This window comes from Capricornis sumatraensis, chromosome 3 (assembly GCF_032405125.1).
Source record: "Capricornis sumatraensis isolate serow.1 chromosome 3, serow.2, whole genome shotgun sequence".
In the NCBI taxonomy this organism is placed as follows: Eukaryota; Metazoa; Chordata; class Mammalia; order Artiodactyla; family Bovidae; genus Capricornis; species Capricornis sumatraensis.
Window position 1 is genome coordinate 45,037,387 of NC_091071.1, and position 19,251 is coordinate 45,056,637.

Genomic DNA, 19,251 nt, shown 5'->3' on the forward strand with positions numbered 1-19,251 from the left:
AATTTCATAAATTCACATTCTAAAATAAATATAACTGATATTCTTACACAAGACCTTCTAAATAACTAATGCCCTTTCATGTCTTTTAAAGCTAAAATAACACACATGAACTGCTAATCTATACAGCCCTGTGAGACCTGATTAACCACAGGAAGGGAATGTAAATAGAGAAAGAAAGGCAGTCTTCCTCAAGTTGGATAGCTACCTAGAAGGCAGACCCAAACCGTAAGAATCAAGCTCCTTCTGGTTCTAATATAAAAGCCCTTCACCTTACTACCTAGCAACCCGAACACAAGTTCACTTACTGGCTTCAGCTGATTCAGTGGGCAAACACGACAGGTTCGCAAGTCACAGAACTGCACGGTGATTTTGCCCTTCGGAGTGATGCGAGTCACAGTGCCTTCTCCAAAGTCATCATGCATGACTTGTCCCCCTAGTCGCAACCGGCCGTCAATGCCTCCAATGACAGCCAGGACTGCCATGAGGCTCCCCACCTCAGGGTTCTCACAGTCAGGAAAGTAGTCATCTAACAGAGCCTAGTGCAGACAGACAGCAAACTTGAGGAGAGCCCAGAGGGCTACCTATTTCTTACACATTTAAAATTAAGCCAAATTTACTTTTTATATTGGTTTCCTCAATAATTTTTCCAGTAAAAAATATTTTTAAATATATCCATGAACAAAATACATGGCATTTAAAAAGACAATCTGAAAGTTAGATCAACATTCTACAGAGAAACACTACCAGATGTGCAAAGTGCATGCAGCACCCACCCCTTCAGCCAGCTTTCCTGCACAGCTGCGAGTAACCGAGTGGAGCTGTGAGTTGATGTACTTGTTGATGAGCCCGTTCCACTGGCCCAGGGAGTGCAGGGTGCGGAGCAGCGCTACCACCTCCTCCGCCAGTGTGCTGCTGTGCGTAGCAGTCAGGGAAGCCTGCGGGCGGGCCCTCCGCCTCCTCAGAGTGGATTCTGTAGAACACACACAAAGGAAGGGCTACATGATGCCCTGCTTGCTCACCCAGGACATCAGGAAGGAGGAGAGCTGCCCACCTCTGAGGAATGGGACATCTGAAGAGCAGGTGGTGAGCAAGCTGCCCAGGAAACCAAAGAGTTTTTCCACAAGGCACTCCATGTCCCTGGCCCGCTCTGTCTTGTCCCATGATGGCAGTACTGCTTGCAGCAAATGTACAGCTAAGATCTGATAAAGGTGATTTAAAACAGCAAGTATTAAAGAAAGCCATTATCTGAAAAATTATGAGGTTAAAGATTTTAATTTTTGTTCCTGTAATGCAATTAATCATGTGAAAATTCTAATATTATTTTACAGCCACATAATTACCTCAAAGTTGATTAATAATATGAATTATCAGGTTAAAAAATAAGCTACATTATGCATGCAGATACTCATTTAATTATTCTTTAGTTAAAAATTAATTTCTTTAGTTTAATTCTTCTCAAGACAAGTATACCACAACTATGGTGAAGATGAGAGCAGCTGGTCATAGAAAAGCGTCATCTAAGGCTTAACAACTTCATCAATTTAAAATAATCATTATCTTTAGCCTCTTGTCTCAGAGCCTCCGGGTGGCCCTAGTGGTAAAGAACCCGCCTGCTAATGCAGGAGACGTAAGAGACGCAGGTTCAATCTCTGGGTCGGGAAGACCCCCCAGAGGAGGAAGTGGCGACCAGTCCAGTATTCTTGCCTGGAGAATCTCTATGGACAGAGGAGCCTGGCAGGCTACAGTTCCAAGGGTCACAAAGTGTTGAAACAACTGAAGAGACTTAGTATGCACTGCTATCTAGAAAATCCACCCTGTGTTAGTTCTTTTATGCACTCAGGAACCTAATTACGATGGCCAGCCTGATGCCAACACTGATGGGGCTCCCAATCCCAAAACTCACAGTGAGCATGGATCAGTGTGGCAGCACAGTTAGTTACCTGCCGCTGTAGGGAGGCAGCGGTGAAAGGCGAGTGTCCCTCCACGACCTTCATGAGCAGCGAGATCCAGGGCGGGGAGCTGAGGGCCGCGCACATGTGCGGCGTGAGGGCGATGCTGCGCACAAAGCCCAGGGTGCACCAGCTCCGGTGCTGCTCCCGGCACACCAGCCTGCTGGGGGAGGCTGGCAGAGCAAGACAGACCAGCTTGGCACCCACGTTCTAAAAACAAGCACTCAGAACCACCTTTACTTTCAACTTACCGAAGTCACACATTTTCAATAACCAGCTCCTTTACAAATATACTACAATGTCACTGATGCTAAGTGAGAAGAACAGGAGAATACTTGCAAGTTAGCTTAAGGAACACTTTACATTTTAAAATCTCTAAGGTACGTGGAGTAATTCAAACTCATTAAGGAATTTCATCTACGTACTGTCTCTAAGCAGTAGGAAAACAATCTATAATTCAAATAGTAATTATCTGTGGGAGGGCAAATACCACAGTTTGTAAATTTCACATGTTTTAAGTATCTCCCATGAGCTTGTTTATATTTAATCTGCATCATAAATTCTCAGCCCAAGTTTTAAGAAGGCTGTATTCCTAGAAAAAGAGTAAGAGGTTTTCATGAGACTGCTGCTCCTCCAGGATCTGCACTTTCATGAGACTGACTGCTCCTCCAGGATCTGCACTCATGGACACCTGGGGCTTCCACTATCCTGGCTGGCAGAGACTCTGAGGTGGGGGTATGCCACGTGACCTGCTCATACGCCAGACTAGATCCCCTTCCCCGGTTTCCATAGTCCAACTCCCAGCTCACTAGGGACACCGCTCTTCAGACACACACTCACACCACTCACTCAGTCACACTTAACTACACATGTTTACAGGCCCTGGCACCCCACATCAGACGCCACTCTCATAGTCAAACTCTCCACATACCCAACTACACACATGACACTCAATCTCACTCAAACTCACACATGCATACACACTCACACCTGCACACATACACACACACTTGCTCCAATCACTTCCTCAACTTCTCCCACACTTATACATACTCATATTCACATACTCAAACACTTTGATAGACTGAATTGTACCCTCAAAATTCATGTTCACCCAGAGTCAGATGTGGAAATAAATTCTTCACAGATATAATTAAGATAAAGATTGAGATGACATTATACTGGATTAGGGTGAACCCAAAATCGAACGAAGGTATTTATAATAAGAGGGAGAAAAGAAGAGGGGAGGCATTCAATTAAAGATGAGGCAGAAACTGGAACGATATGACCATACACCACATGTTTGAAGCCTGGAGGTACAAAAGCTAAAATTCAGGGTCTTCCCCAAGAGTGTCAGAAGGAGCATGCCTTGATTTTGGACTTCTGCTATCTAGAATTCTGAGAATGTGAAGTTCTTGTTTTAAGCCTCTGTTAAGAGTTGAATTATGTTCTGCCACAATTCACATGTTGGAGTCCTAATCCTTAGTACCTCAGAATGCGATCTTGTTTGGAAACAGATGCACTAAGTTTAGATGAAGCTAAACTAGATTAGGGTGCGTCCTTAATCCAGTGTAACTGACATCCTTATAAAGAGGAGAAATCTGGAGACAGACACATACAGGGAGAATGCCATGTGAAGATGAGGGATGCCAAAGGGAAGATGAGGGAAGCCAAGGAATGCCAAAAGATTGCCAGCAAACCATCAGATGTTACGGAGGGCCCTGGAACAGATTCTGCCCTCAGACTCATAAAAAAGAACTAGATCTGCTCATTCTTTGACCTTGAACTTCTAGCCTTCAGAACTGTGAAGAAGTAAATTTCTGAAATTGAGACGGCCCAGGCTGTGGTACTGTGATGTGGCAGGTTGTGCCTGTGGTGCCATGTACACCTGCAGAGTGTGCAACACCCAGAGTGAGCTCTACTGTGAATTACCAGCTGTGGGCACTAATGATAAATCAGTGCAGGCTCATCAACTGTGGCAAATGTACCACTATGGAGGGTGGTGCTGATAATGGAGAAAGCAGCTCCATGGTAATTCCACAGAATAGCCATGTCTGTGGTGATTCATCACAGCAGCCTTACCACACTGACAAACACACACCCACAATCACCCACATACACACACACCCAAACTGACAGCCCAGTTCTGACTCTTTGGCCCACAACTCCCCACTGCATACATGTCTTGTCTGTTGTTCCACTCTCCACCAACATTCGCAGCAGCCCACAGAGAGTCTTTGTGGCTTCACTCTGCATAACTTCAGCATGTACTCCAGCAGAAAGACAAAGAGTTTGCAGTAAATTAACAGTGCTGGTAAGCATCATTGCAGTGGGGTGAATATTCCTTTCAATTTGTTCAGCTTCTGAAAAAAAGAATAAAAATAAGGAACTACACTTCCAAAAAAAAATAAACTGGAAAATGTCTCTGCATGTAACCTAAGGGATTTAATATCACATATTTCTTCTCTTACTGTAGAAAGGGAAGCAGTTCTTTACATTAAAGATGGAATTCAGGATGCACTGAACACTCACCCTAATTGGAGGGAATAAGACTTTTCCATTACAGTTTAATTTTTTAAAGCAATCTCATCCTGCTCAGAAACACTAGAACAATTCCAAGGATTCATTCCTTAGAAAAACAATTTCAATGTCAGAAGCTGGCTGCTGCTAAGGTGACTGTGCCCTGGACAAGTATTAGGTGGGTGCTTCCACGGAAGGGAGCTCACATGTACGGATCACTGGATCTTTGATAAGGAATACATGTGAAACCGGACCATCTTTCTGTCACTTGGCCAGCCCTGCTCAGGCTCCAACTTCACAACTGAAACCCCCTGGCAGAGAGGCAGGAGTAGGGACAACTGGCCTGGACACCGTCAGATGCAGTGATAACAAATCAGCATCGACTACCTAGGTGGGGCCACACAGCTTCCCGTGTGCTACTCCTAATGTGCCCCAGACAGGCATTATCGGTTTCTATCTGATATGCATGGAGTGGCCTGCACACACCATGGGCACAGAACGCCTAGCCAGCCTTCCACACCACCCTTTCTCTAGTGAACTGAGTCTCTCGGGTTTTCTCTCCTAACCATGAAAGTGACCTTGGGAGCCTGTCATGCCATGCATACAGCAGACACCAGAGCCCCCAAATCAGTGCCAGCCTCCTGGACAGTCTCACCAAGACTGGTATCCCAAGGTCTTTCAGACATGTCTGAAAAATGTCACGAAGCCCTCCTCCTCCAATTCTGCCTCTTAATACATAGGGTTTAACTTTCTGAGGTCACCAAATTCTCATCTTCATTTTACTGATGGTAGTAAAGTACTGACTAACTCCACACTGTGTGACACATTCTGAGAGAAGGTGAAAGAAGGAAAAACACATGCTTCCGGGCATGGTGAGGCAATGTCCACTACATAAGGCACTGGCTCAGGGATGCCCAGAAAATCCACCTGAGAAGAGGACACAGCAGGCTCGATGCTCCTTTACCTGCCCCCACAACACTATCTCCAAGAGGGACAGGAACTATCCTGCCCCTGGGCCTGTTTCAACCAGACCTTCATGGAAAGCTTCACCTACGGAGTGCCACTCTCACTCCCGAGAGAAAGCACATGCACACAGCTTGCCAGGGCCCCCAAACACCCACCAGAGTCATCCTCTGTGTCTGAGTCCTCTGCCGAAGGCTGTGTAGAGACTGGGAGCTCCGCCAACTTCAAGTCATACTTCCCCTCCTTCCCCATCCTGTAAGAGTTGGTGCTGCCTGTGTCCCACTGGACCCTGATCCACCCATCCTCTCCAAGTTCACCAATCACACGGCCAAGGCCAGGAGGAGGTCCATCCTGAGGAAGCCAAAACAAAGACTGGTTAAGAGGGTGTAGGCCTCTCTCTGGAACACTGCCTATAAGGGTGGCTGCACAGACTTTAAGTCAGCAGAGGGCTCCAAACCCACCTATCCTCAGAGCTCACTTCATCACTGTAATGAACACCAGGACTAACCTGCCCACACTCCTAACAAAAGAGGTAAGTGGGTAAAGAACCACCTCACTTAGCAACCTCTATAAGCCAATGCAGACACCAGACTTTCCAGCCTGGTTCTGCCACCCTGCTCACTGCCCCCGCCCCCCCCCCCGCCCCGCCCCGCCATCCCTCATGGGGCTTCACAAGGTTGCGAACCTCAAACAAGCACCAGAATCTCCTCACTCCCTTTCACTCTTCAATTTTCCCTCAAATCTTAAGACTGAAACTTTACTTCTAATTTCCACGAGTAGAAGCTGTTTTCAGGCTGCTGCTATTTGTCCTGGACACACTGATTTCTGAGATGATTCTCAGGAGGTACGTGCTTAAGAGTGAAGCTGAGAAAACCTAGACATGACAAGAATGTTCCACATCACAGGAGGGTACACACTGGCCTAGCTAGTCGCTCCAGTAATGGTGTAGAGCCCAGTCCCAACCTCTACTCAGGGAGACCCGACAGACACATGGGAGCAAGGTGCTGAGGGGAGAAGCAGAAAGATGGATGCTGCCCAAGCAGGGGCCTGTAGCTGCTGGGTCAGGATACCTAACTGGCACCTGGCTATCAGCTCAGAGAGGCAGGGTCAGAGCTTTCACAACATGACTATTCAGATGCGGTTTACTCTTTCCTGCTTACCCTCACTCTTGCTCCAGGCTGAGCCTCAAGTCAAGCCTAGGCCTGGAGTGTCCCAAAACAAGCAGCTACTCCTCCAAGATATGGTCCTGTTCAAGGGCACTGGAGCAGGCTGCTGCCCTTCTCTACTGGTTCTGAGATTCTATCTGCCCACCCACGAATCAGTAACTACATCGCCTGTCAACCACACCTGTCTGTAGAGTGTAGGTATTTATTCCAGTCTCCACCCACTCATCGCATGCAGGTCAGGATGCGCAGAGGGTGACTAATGTGTGGCTAATGCATTTAACTCAAATCTCTAAGGACCTGATCACCCCATTTCCAGTCCACGCCTCTCATGACCCTGGTTCCAATCTTCATCATGGCGGCCAACTCTGGCCCTGAAACTGGCAGCTGTACCGGGGCTGTTTCCTTCCGTGTCTCTTCCAAAACTGTAGCAGAAGCTCCTCGGGCAGAAGCATTCATGTCTTCTTCAACATTATCACAACTAGGGCCTATCAGAGCATCAGAAAAAGCAGATGAACCAATAAGCAGTTAAGTATTAATGAAGATGATAATTTTAAATAATCTATAGTGTAGTTTTTACCAATACAACAAATACCATCAAAAATTTAATGATGAGAACTAAGACTTTTAAAAGGTAAGGAGAGGACAAAATATATAAATATGTATTAGAAATATGTAGAGGATTTCAGAAACTCTCAGAAAAGATATTTACTCTATTTCCAGGAATTATGATCCACTCCAAAAAGCAAAAATGATTACAGAGACACTCATTACTCATATTTTTATTAGAACAGGAAAACAAATGATAACCATCTAAATGTTTAACACTGTGAGAAATTAACAATCTTTAATTATGGTAATGTGAAGAAAAGAGCTGATAAAGAAGGCCTGATATTGCTGTCCCCAGAAAAGCCTGTTTACAGGGTTGGCCCTCAGCTGGCCTTCGGGAACCTGGATTTCGTGAAGGCTCCCACCAGTCCTTAACTGCCAAGAAGCCATTCCTGTGCCTATACTGCACAAACAACATGGTCTCTGCTAAAATCTGCTTCTTTCTGGGGGGTCTGAAGCTTACTCAAGTGCCAGGCAGAAATGCCTACATGACCTGCCCCATGAAAGCCCAGGGCACCAAGTCTCCATACTTTGCATGTAAAGACAACACTTCACATGTGTGGTCACAACTCTTTGCTAGGGGAACTAACTGCACTCTGTGTGTTTCCACCAGGAGAGGATTTGCGTCCGGTCTCTTTCACACTTTACCTATGTGCCATGGCTGATTCTGCTTCCTACTCTTTCACTGTAACAAACTTTAGCCCAAAGTATGACTATATCTGGAATCTTGTGAGGCCTGCGAGCATATTATTAAAACTGGAGGTGGTCTTGGGAACCCTGACACAGGGGTGGCAGCAACAGGATTTTCTAGAACAATGTGGACTCACCCAAATATTGCAAAACCATTGCCTGGTACAAGAGAAAATGAAGGAGTAGAACATAATGAAAATTTAGTCCCTGGCGGCCATGGAACCACTCACAGTTTAAAATAGAAGCTGAGCTGTAATCTGTGAGAAGTAAAATTTACCAATGTATTCGAAACAGGAAATGTAACCCCAGGAGCCAGCACCCTGGCCTATGCACACCCCTGGTAACCCTGGGGTTTTTGTTCTCTCTCCAGGACAGAAAAGGGCCCCAAACATTCCCAAAGATGGGCTTGGTTGGGTGAAAAATTTAAAGTTTGTGTTCTGCTCTCCTCCAAGAGGAGGAAAAAAAAAATTGTTCAATTCCCAGCTCAGGAGTAAAGCTGTAAATAAACTGGAAGGAAAATAGTCTTTTTCTCAACCTGGGAGTGCCTCTGTGAGGCCCAAAAAGGGGCGGGGGTTCCATCTAGCTGGTACCTCCCCAGGCAGCTATAATGTTAACACTGTAAACACTGAATTTGCTGCTAAGGGTTTGAATACATTTTGCAATAAGGAAAAAAGAGAATCTTTTTTTAAGTGATTTGTATTTTGTGGCTATCATATGTGGATATATACAGAAAAATTAATATAAAATATTGTATGCTAATGATTTCTCATATGAAAGAGAATCACCTTGATTAGAGAAAGCAACAAAGATAGATATGTATTCATTGGACACAGCTCCCTGGCTTTTCACAGTCAGTACTGTTAACAGAGGAAGCCCCCAAAATTAATAGCTTGTGCTCTGACTTTTACCTATTGGAGTCTCTGGAAAAAAAGGGGAGACAACAAGAAAATAGAGGCAACTTTAGATGGTGATATATTTTTAAGATTTTTAAAAGCAATTTTTAGTGGCTAATGAGGTCCACGGATATCAGATGCTGACTCAGAGTCTGGTGCATATTTCTGAATGGGTCCTGTGGGCACAAAGACTAGCAAAATCGAACTGCTTAGGACAGCTTTGCTCTTTCATTTGGATTTAGAACACTGGCCCTGCAGTATCTAAAAATTTCAGCAAAGAACAACATTATAAATGAATCAGATTTACCAGACATGAAGGGACATTCTATACAAAACCAGCAGAAAACATACTCTTCTCAAGTGTTCACAGGGAACACCCTCCAGGAGAGGTAGTATTTAAGGTCACAGAATGATAAACTGAAATAAACTAAAATCATATAAATTATATTCTCTGATCACAGTGGAATGAAACTAGAAATTATAACAAAAGCTAGGAATGTCATAAGTATGTGAAAACTTAACAGGACAAAGAAAGAAAAACCACAACAAAAAGTAATACTTTGAAACAAATGAAAACAAAAACACAATGTAGCAAAGCTTAAACAATACTAAGGAGGAAATTCAAATCTATAAATGCATACTTAAGATCTCAAAACAACTAAACAACTTAACTATACCTGGAGGAACTAAAAAATAAGAATTAAGTAAGCCTAAAGGTAGCAGAAGGGAAATAACAGACATTAGAACAGAAATAAATAGAACAACAGAATCAACAAAACCAGACTTTTTTTGAAAAATGTCAACAAAACTGACAAACTTTAAGCACATTAACCAAGAAAAATGAAGATACAAATAAATAAAACCAGAAACGAAAAGTGGGAAGATTGCTACTAATCCTACAGAAATAAAAAGAATTATGAGAGCACTACGAACTGAACACTAATAAATTATCTAACCTAGAGGAAATGGATAGATTCCTAGAAACACAGAATTACCTGACCTGACTCGAGTAGAATATGTGAACAGACCTAAAACAAGTAAAGACATTGAATCACTAATCAAAAACCTCTCAACAGACTGAGAGGCTTCCCTGGTTGGTCAGTGGAACAGAATCTGCCTGCCGACTCAGGAGACATGGGTTCAACTCCTGACCAGGAAAGATTCCACATGCCTCAGAACAATCAAGCCTGTGCGCCACAACTTCTGTGACTAGGGGCTGCTGCTGTTGAGCCCATGTGCCGCCACTACTGAAGACCACATGCCTAGGGCCTGTGCTCTGCAACTAGAAGCCCCCACACGGCAACTGGAGAGGAGCCCTTGCTACCCAGAACTAGAGAAAGGACCAAGCAGCAACGGAGACCAGCACAGCCAAAGGCAAATAAGACCTCTCAACAACAACTACAAAACCAGGACCATTCGGCTTACTAAGAAGGAAATTTAAATCTATGAACGCATACTTAAGATCTCAAAACAACTGAACAACTTAACTATACCTGGAGGAACTAGAAAAATAAGACCTAAGTAAACCTAAAGGTAGCAGAAAGGAAATAACAAACATCAGAACAGAGATAAACAGAACAACAGAATCAACAGTGAACAATATGCGATGGCTGGATGGCATCACATCCATCTCTTACATCACATACATCTCTTTTTACTGGTAAAGTCTACCAAACACTAAAGAAGAACCAACACCAATTCTAACTCTTTCAAAGACAGAACAAGAGAGAACTACTCGCTAACTTACTCAATGAGGCCAGCATTACCCTGATAACAACAAAAATCTATAAAATATATTGCTCAAAGAAATGAACGAAGACCTAAACAAATATAAAATAATCTCATATTCATGGAATAAAAGACTTAATATTGTTAAGAGGGAAGTACTCTCCAAAAGTACCTACAGATTCAATACAATCCTTGAAAATTTCAATGGCCTTTTAGCAAACAGGGAAAAGCCAGACCTGGAAGTCATATGGAAATGCAAGGGACTAGAAATAACTAAAATAATCATGAGAAAGAAAAAGTTGAAAGACATACCTGTCAATTTTAAAACTTACCACAAAGCTTTTATCAGAGCGTTCAAAACAATGTGGGATTAGCGTAATGACACACATAGGACAACACAAACAAAACTGAGATTCTAGAAATAAACTTAAATAGCTACAGTCAAAATGATTTTTGACAGGGGTACTAAAAATTTGAGAATAGTCTTTCCAAAAAATGATATTGAAAAGACTGGATAACCAAAAAATTAGTAAAGTGAACCCTCATCTCACATTATATTAAAAAAATCATCTTAAAGTGGATCATAAAACTAAATACAAGACTTAATGAAGAAAATGTAATGGGTAATCCTCATGATCTTAGATTTGGCAATGATTTCTTAGACATAACATCAAAAGCACAAGCAACAGAAGAATAATAAGAATACTAATAGATAAATTAGACATTTTATAATTTCTGTAAACCAAAGGAAAACAAAATCCAGAATGAAAAAAAAATGTCCTCCAATCATATCATTGTTAACAGTCTAGTATACAGAATTTCAAAGGACCTCTACTACTCAACACACACAACTGAATTTTTAAATGAGGAAAGGACCTGAATAGACATTATCTTCTAGATATACAAATGGCCAAGAAGCATGGGTACAGAGACTAATGTCATTCACTATTATTGTTGTTTGGCCACAAACAGCAACAAATAACTTAGACTTTACCAGTCTAAGTTATGTCTGCCTGTTTGTAACCCCACGGACCGTAGCATGCCAGGCTCCTCTATCCTCCACTATCTCCCAGAGTTTGTTCAAATTAATGTCCACTGAGTCAGTGATGCTATCTAACCATCTCATCCTCTACCGCCCTATCTCCTTTTGCCGTCAATCTTTCCCTGCATCAGGGTCTTTTCCAATGAGTTGGCTGGTTGCATCAGGTGGCCAAAGTATGGGAGTTTCAGTATCAGTCCTTCAAATGAATATTCAGGGTTCATTTCCTTTAGGATTTACTGGTTTGATCTCCTTGCAGTCCAAGAGACTCTCCTGAGTCTTCTTCAGCACCACAGAATTTGAAAGCAACAATTCTTTGGCACTCAGCCTTCATTATGGTCCAACTCTCACATCTGTACATTATTACAGGAAGTTTGTTGGCAAAGTGACATTTCTGCTTTAAAATATGCTCTCCAGTTTTCTCATAGCTTTCCTTCCAAGGAGAAAGAATCTTCTAATTTAATGGCTACAGTCACCATTCACAGTGATTTTTGAGCCCAATAAAATTGATCACTGCTTCTACTTTTTCCCCTTCTATTTGCCATGAAGTGATAGGACCAGATGCCATGACCTTTTTTTTTTTTTTAAATGTTGAGTTTCAAGCCAGCTTTTTCCCTCTGCTCTTTCACCCTCATCAAGAGGCTCTTTAGTTCCTCTTCACTTCCTGCCATTAGAGCAGCATCATCTGCGTATCTGAGATTATTGATATTTCTCCCAGCAATCTTTTGATTCCTCCAACTCAGTATTTCACATGATGTACTCTACAAGAAAGTTAAATAAGCAGAATGACAGCATATACAGCCTTGTCATACTCTTCTATCAATTTTGAACCAATCCATTGTTCCATGTCCACTTCTAACTTTTTCTTCTTGACACACTTACAGATTTCTCAGGAGAAAGGTAAGGTGGTTTGGTATTCCCATATCTTTTAAGAATTTGTCCACAGTCAGAGATTTTAGCAATGAAGCAGAATTGTTTTCTGGAACTCCCTTGCTCTCACCATGATCCAACGAATGTTGGCAATCTGATCTCTGCTTCCTCTGCCTCTTGAAACCCAGCTTGTACATATGGAAGTTCTTGGTTGAAGTCCTGGTAATGGACTTCCCTGGTGGCTCAGATAGTAAAGCGTGTGCCTACAATGCAGGAGACACAAGTTCAATCCCTGAGTCGGGAAGATCTCCTGGGGAAGGAAATGGCAACCCACTGAAGCCTGGTAGGCTACACTCAATCCGTGGAGTTTCAAAGAGTCGCACACGACTGAGCAACTGCACTTTGTTTCTTTCTTTCTGACCAATATGCAAAATGAGTGCAACAGTACAGTAGTTTGAATATTTGTTGGCATTGCTTCTTCTTTGGGATTGGAGTAAAAACTGACCTTTTCCAGTCCTGTGGCCATTGAGTTTTCTAAATTTGCTGACACACTGACTACAGCACTTTGACATCATCATCTTTTAGGAATTTAAACAGCTCAGCTGGATTTCCATCACCTCCTCTTGTTTTGTTCATAGTAATGCTTCCTAAAGCCCACTTGACTTCACACTCTAGGATGTACTGCTCCAGGTGAGTGAAAACACCATCCTGGTCATCCCAGTCACTAATACCTTCATTGTATACCTCTGTGTATTCATGCCACCTCTTCTTTCCAATCTCTTCTTCTGCTTCTGTTAAGTCCGTGTCCTTTCTGTCCTTTATCATACCGTACATCCTTGTATGAAATGTTCCTTTGATATATATCTCCAACTTTCTGGAAGAGATATGTCTTTTCCCATTCTGTTGCTTTCCTCCATTGCTCTGCACTGTTTATTTAATAAAGCCTTGCTAGTCTGTGGAACTCTGCATTCAGTTGGATGTATCTTTCCCTTTCTCCCTTGCCTTTCACTTCTTTTCACAGCTATTTGTAAAGCCTCCTCAGACAACCACTTTGCCTTCTGCAGTTTTTTCTTTGGGATGGTTTTGGTCACTGCCTCCTGTACAATGTTATGTACCTCTGTTCATAGTTCTTCAGGCACTCTGTCTACCAGATCTAATCCCTCGAATCTACTTGTCACCACCACCATACAGTCACTAAGGGATTTGATTTAGGTCATAACTGAATGGCCTAGTGGTTTTCCCTACTTTCTTCAATTTAAGCCTGAATTTTGCTTCACAGAACTCATGATCTGAGCCACAGTCAGCTTTGAGTCTTGTTTTTACTGACGGTATAGAGCTTCTCCATCTTTGGCTACAAAAAACATAATCAATCTGATTTCAGTATTGACCATCTGATGATGTCCATGTGTGAAGTTGTCTCTTAGGTTGTTGGGAAAAGGGTGTTTATTATGACCAGCATGTTCTCTTGACAAAACTCCAAGGCCATATTTGCCTGTTATTCTGAGTATATCTTCACTTCCCGTTTTTGTGTTCCAATCCCCTATGGACATCACTTTTTGGCATTAGTTCAAGAATGCGTCATCAGTTCAGTTCAGTCGCTCAGTCGTGTCCGACTCTTTGCGACCCCATGAATCACAGCAAGCCAGGCCTCCCTGTCCATCACCAACTCCCAGAGTTCACTCAGACTCACGTCCATCGAGTCCGTGATGCCATCCAGCCATCTCATCCTCTGTCGTCCCCTTCTCCTCCTGCCCCCAATCCCTCCCAGCATTAGGGTCTTTTCCAATGAGTCAACTCTTCACATCAGGTGGCCAAGGAGTTTCAGCTTCCACAGCAGTCCTTCCAAAGAACACCTAGGACTGATCTCCTTCAGAATGGACTGGTTGGATCTCCTTGCAGTCCAAGGGACTCTCAAGAGTCTTCTCCAACACCACAGGTCTTCACAAAACTGGTCAACTTCAGCTTCTTCAGCATCAGTGGTTGGGGCATAGACTTGAATTATTATTATGATGCTTAAAGGTTTGCCTTGGAAATGAATCAAGATCATTCTGTCGTTTTTGAGACTGTGCCCGAACACTGCATTTCAGGCTCTTTCATAGCCTTCTATGAAGGCCACTTCATTTCTTTTAAGGGATTCTTGGCCACAATAGTAGACATAATGGTCACCTGATAAATTCACCCATTCCCATCCATTTTCGCTCACTGATTGCTAAGATGTCAATGTTCATTCTTGCCATCCCCTGCTTCACCACGTCCAACTTACCGTGATTCAAGGACCTAACATTCCAGGTTCCTATGCAATACTGTTCTTTACAGCATCGACTTCACTTTCACCACCAGACACTCCACACTTGAGCATTGTTTTCACTTCTCCCTAGATGCTTCATTCTTTCTGGAGCTATTAGTAACTGCTTTCCTCTCTTCCCCAGGAGCATACTGGATACCTTCCAACCTGGGGAGCTCATCTTCTGCTGTGTTATCTTTTTGCCTTTTCATACTGTCCATGGGGTTCTCCAGGCAAGAACACTGCAGTGGTTCCCTATTCCCTCCTCCAGTGGACCACATTCTGTCAGTACTCTTCACTGTGGCATTCTGGGTGGCCCTGCACAGCATGGCTCATCCCATCACTGAGTTATGCAAGACCCTTCACCACAAGGCTGAGATCCATGAAAGGAGACTCAATATTAGAGAAGCATAAAATAAATCATAATGAAATTATCACTTCACACCAACTTGAGTAGCCTAAATTAAAAAAAAAAATCAGAAAATAACTTGCGTTGGCAAGGACATGGAGAAGCTGCAACTCCTGGCCCACTGCGGGTGAAAATGTAAAATGATATAGTCCTGTGGAATAGTTTGGCAATTTCTCAGCAAGCTGAACATAGGAATACCATATAACCCTGCAATTCTACTCCTATGTATATAACAAAAGGACTGGTAACAAGTTTGCAAAGAAAAGCCTGTACACATATTTCCTAGCAATACTATTTAGCATGGCCAAAAGGTAGATATAAGCCAATATCCATCAAAGGATGAATAAAACACAGTATATTCATATAATATTTATTAGCCATAAAAAGAAATGAAGCACTGATATTAATGCATGCTAAATAAGCCAGATACAAAGGGCTGAAATTTGTTTGTATGATTTCATTTGTATGAAATATCCAAACAAGTAAGTCCACAAAGATAGAAAGCAAATTTGCTACTGCCAATAATTAGGGGAGTGGGAAGTCAGGAGTCACTGGTAAATGGACATGTGTTTGCATTTCAGGTGATAAACAGTTATGGACAACAGCATTAATGCTTGCACAACATTGTGGATGTGATTACTGACAATGAATTATAAAATTACTTAGAATGGTAAATTTTATGTTATGTGTACTTATCCACCAAAAAAAAAAATTTTATAGAAAGAAAGATCAAGACAAACCATTGAATTTTCACAGGTGACTTAGGGCAATGCCAACCCACCAATGAGACGAAGTGCTGTCTGTGTAAGAGCAAGTGTGCCAGAATTCAGCAGAAGGCTCAGATTGTGGGCACCGTGCTGCAGGGTGAGCATACTGAGCATTACCAGGAGAAAGCGAGCTTGTGGGGTCGTCCCCAGGCTTGGTCCTGATGGGTTCTCATTTGTAATGGTTTGCAAGGGGACAGGCTGGATACCTAAAAGGCATTGGCACTCAAATAAGTTTCTTGTGCATTGATCCAAGAACATACAAAAAGCAGAAAGCATTAGCAATTTTTTATAGTAAGTCTGTCTTTTTCATCAGATATCCACAGAGTGTGGACATTGGGCAGTTCCATATTACTCTGCAATAATCATACCACCATCACTTCACATGTAGCTGTCTCCATCTATCTACAAAACTTGTAACTCTGCTCCTCTAAATATCCCTAGTGACTCACTCCTTTCATGTCAATTACAAAAGAGAGATTTCACTTGTCTTCCACAAAACCACTTCTCCCTCTTCTCTATAGATGCTTAAACCATTAAGGAGATTATGTACTAATAAAAAATACATTTTAAGGTATATTGTGTGATACACTTAAAAATGTTAAAATATAAAAGCTTTGTATTAGGATAGTACAATATTATATCTTCTATCAAATTCTAAAGTTTAGAATATGAGAAAGTTTAAAGCAGCTTAGATTATCATTCTAATGTACAAAGTTATGAAAGTCTTCAAAGCAAAAATTAGCATTTCAAAGTTTCCAGAATATATAATTAAGAGACAAACTAAGAAATAATGCTGATATCATCATTAACATCAATAGCAATTTTAATATAGCCTTTTAACCACCAGATTTTTAACTCACCAAGTTCTTTAAATTTGGCATTTGCATCTATCAAAACATTTCGAATATTCTGAACAGCCCAAGTATACAGCTTGCCAAAAGTTACTTCAAGCAGCATCCGATTAAAAGGTGGGATCAAATCAACATCCTTTAAACAATCGGTAAGGGGTTCCCTTCAAACAAAGATGAAGAATTTTACTCAGAATATTACCAGACTTTTAACTTCAATAAAACAATGCTCTGTTGTCACAGCTTCCCTTAATTAAGAAAAAAATATTATAAAGTTTTACCCTATATCAATCCCTTCTGGAATAAGTCTTTGCCATCCACAGAACATAGCATACTGCACAGATGGAAGTAAGAAATTTTTGGCTGCCAGTTTTAAAATTGTATCTATCCCTTCCAGGCGAACTTCTGCTCTCTCCAACTGTGAAAAAAATCAATACATACTGTTAAGTGTTTATGTATTATCCAAGACAGAGAAGAATGGTCTTAGCAAATTTACCTGTTTTAGTAGGCACTTTCTCATTTTTTCCACATCCACTGGCTCTTCTTTAAGGGCAAATTCAGCTATTGTACTGAGGAGTGCAGACTGAGGATACAAACCCTGAACATTCTGCTTCAACCATTTGTATTTGTGAACACCTGTAACTGTACTCAACAGTGGCTGCCATTTATCCTGACAAATGAAAACCATTTTCACCATCAGTTAACCTTATTCATATTAAGATGTGCTCTAAAACAATTACTCAAAGAAAATATAAATAAATGTCACTAGGTTTAAATTGGTAACATATTTTAAATTTAGGAACTAATGATAAAAACAATCATATAATAAACAGTCTTATAAATCAATGTATAATCTGTATACTTAGGTACTTTGGAATTGGCTAATTTGACAAAGTTAAATTATCATCCATGTTAACAGTTTTTGGAGCAAAGGATACATTCAATGAATGAGTGAATAAATGAATGAATGAGTAAAATGGTGAACAAATAATGACACAGTATACAGCTAAGAGTAAAAGAAAACACTTCTCCAGCTATAGATTTGACCAGGGCACCATAAGTCAAGTGCATTTAAGCATCACTGGGGCAGTTATTCATGCTGTTGGTAACTAGCATAGTCTCTACTCATATTCAAAAACAAAGCAATAATACTTGTAGATGCCCTTCCAATGTGTTGTGCTTCTACATAGCCAGTCTTAGAATCACAAAAAAATACTTCACCTTGGGTGATTTAATTGTAATAGGTCTTTTGTCCACATTTATAGGACTGTGAGGCAAAATGCAAGCTTCTTCTAAATCACTCTCTCCATTTCCAATTTTTTCTTCTTCATCAGTAGATTCTGGCTTCTTAGGAACTATGTTTAAAAACACCATTCATTACAAAAATCCTTAAACATGATTTTACATTAAGAAATGTTTAAATTTGCGTGAAGGCAGAGGATATGAATACTGTTTTCAAAGAAACATGTAAATATCATTGTCAAGTGCTCAAATTACAAAAAGTAAGTTCAGTCGCTCAGTTGTGTCCGACTCTTTGCGACCCCATGAATCGCAGCACGCCAGGCCTCCCTGTCCATCACCAACTCCCGGAGTTCACTCAGATTCACATTGATCGAGTCAGTGATGCCATCCAGCCATCTCATCCTCTGTCGTCCCCTTCTCCCCCTATCCCCAATCCCTCCCAGCATCACTTTTCCAATGAGTCAACTCTTCGCATGAGGTGGCCAAAGTACTGGAGTTTCAGCTTTAGCATCATTCCTTCCAAAAAAATCCCAGGGCTGATCTCCTTGTGAATGGACTGGTTGGATCTCCTTGCAGTCCAAGGGATCCTCAACTATCATAATTATTCTCACATGACATTCAATAATAACTCCCTGCTACTGCATGTCAGGGACAGAAAGATAGTGACAATGTTACAATGGAGAGAAGCCCTAAAGAACGAGAAGCCCAGAGGCTGACAAACTTTTTCATGAAGGGACAGAGAGTGAATAGAGTGAATATTTTAGTCTTTGCAGGCTATTCATTCTACTGCAAATACTCTACTGCTGCAGCATGAAAAGCAGCTAACTTTACTTGTGAATGCTGTTATTTAAACTTCACATAATTTTCATGTGTCACGTTCTTCTTTGTTTTTTATAAAATAACGTAAATGGAAAACCCAGCATTAGCTCATGGGCAGTATACATTAAATGGCAGGCTACATTTGTCAACAGATCCTAATCTGCCCACTCTGAACTAGTATATTGGTTCTGTCACCAGGGTACAACTGAATCAATTAGATGCCTTTGGCTATATTAGTCATTTTTTGTCTTTTGGCTATGTTTAGTCTTTTTTTTTTTTTGGCTGTGCTGGGTCTTCATTGCAGCTCTTGGACTCTCTTGCCACGTGCAGGCTTCCACAAGTTGTAGTGCCTGCACTCTTTTTGTGGAGCATGGGCCCTAGAATGTAGGGGCTCAGTTGCTGTGGCTCACAGGCTTAGCTTCCCCACAGCATGTGGAATCTCAGTTCCCTGACCAGGT

At 41.7% G+C, this 19,251-nt stretch overlaps 1 protein-coding gene across 1 annotated transcript in view; it reads right to left on the bottom strand.

The window, feature by feature from the left end:
* HERC2 (HECT and RLD domain containing E3 ubiquitin protein ligase 2) overlaps positions 1–19,251 on the bottom strand; it is a 242,029-nt gene that overhangs the window by 115,792 nt on the left and 106,986 nt on the right. Inside the window, exons 30-41 of the mRNA XM_068968361.1 lie at positions 17,954–18,087; positions 17,229–17,402; positions 17,014–17,150; positions 16,745–16,896; positions 15,899–16,090; positions 6,896–7,083; positions 5,591–5,783; positions 4,130–4,312; positions 1,941–2,122; positions 1,052–1,199; positions 774–970; positions 306–536 (exon numbers count right to left, since the gene is read on the bottom strand). Of these exons, the coding sequence (XP_068824462.1) occupies positions 306–536; positions 774–970; positions 1,052–1,199; positions 1,941–2,122; positions 4,130–4,312; positions 5,591–5,783; positions 6,896–7,083; positions 15,899–16,090; positions 16,745–16,896; positions 17,014–17,150; positions 17,229–17,402; positions 17,954–18,087 (2,111 nt within the window). The remainder of the gene's footprint in view (positions 1–305; positions 537–773; positions 971–1,051; positions 1,200–1,940; positions 2,123–4,129; positions 4,313–5,590; positions 5,784–6,895; positions 7,084–15,898; positions 16,091–16,744; positions 16,897–17,013; positions 17,151–17,228; positions 17,403–17,953; positions 18,088–19,251) is intronic.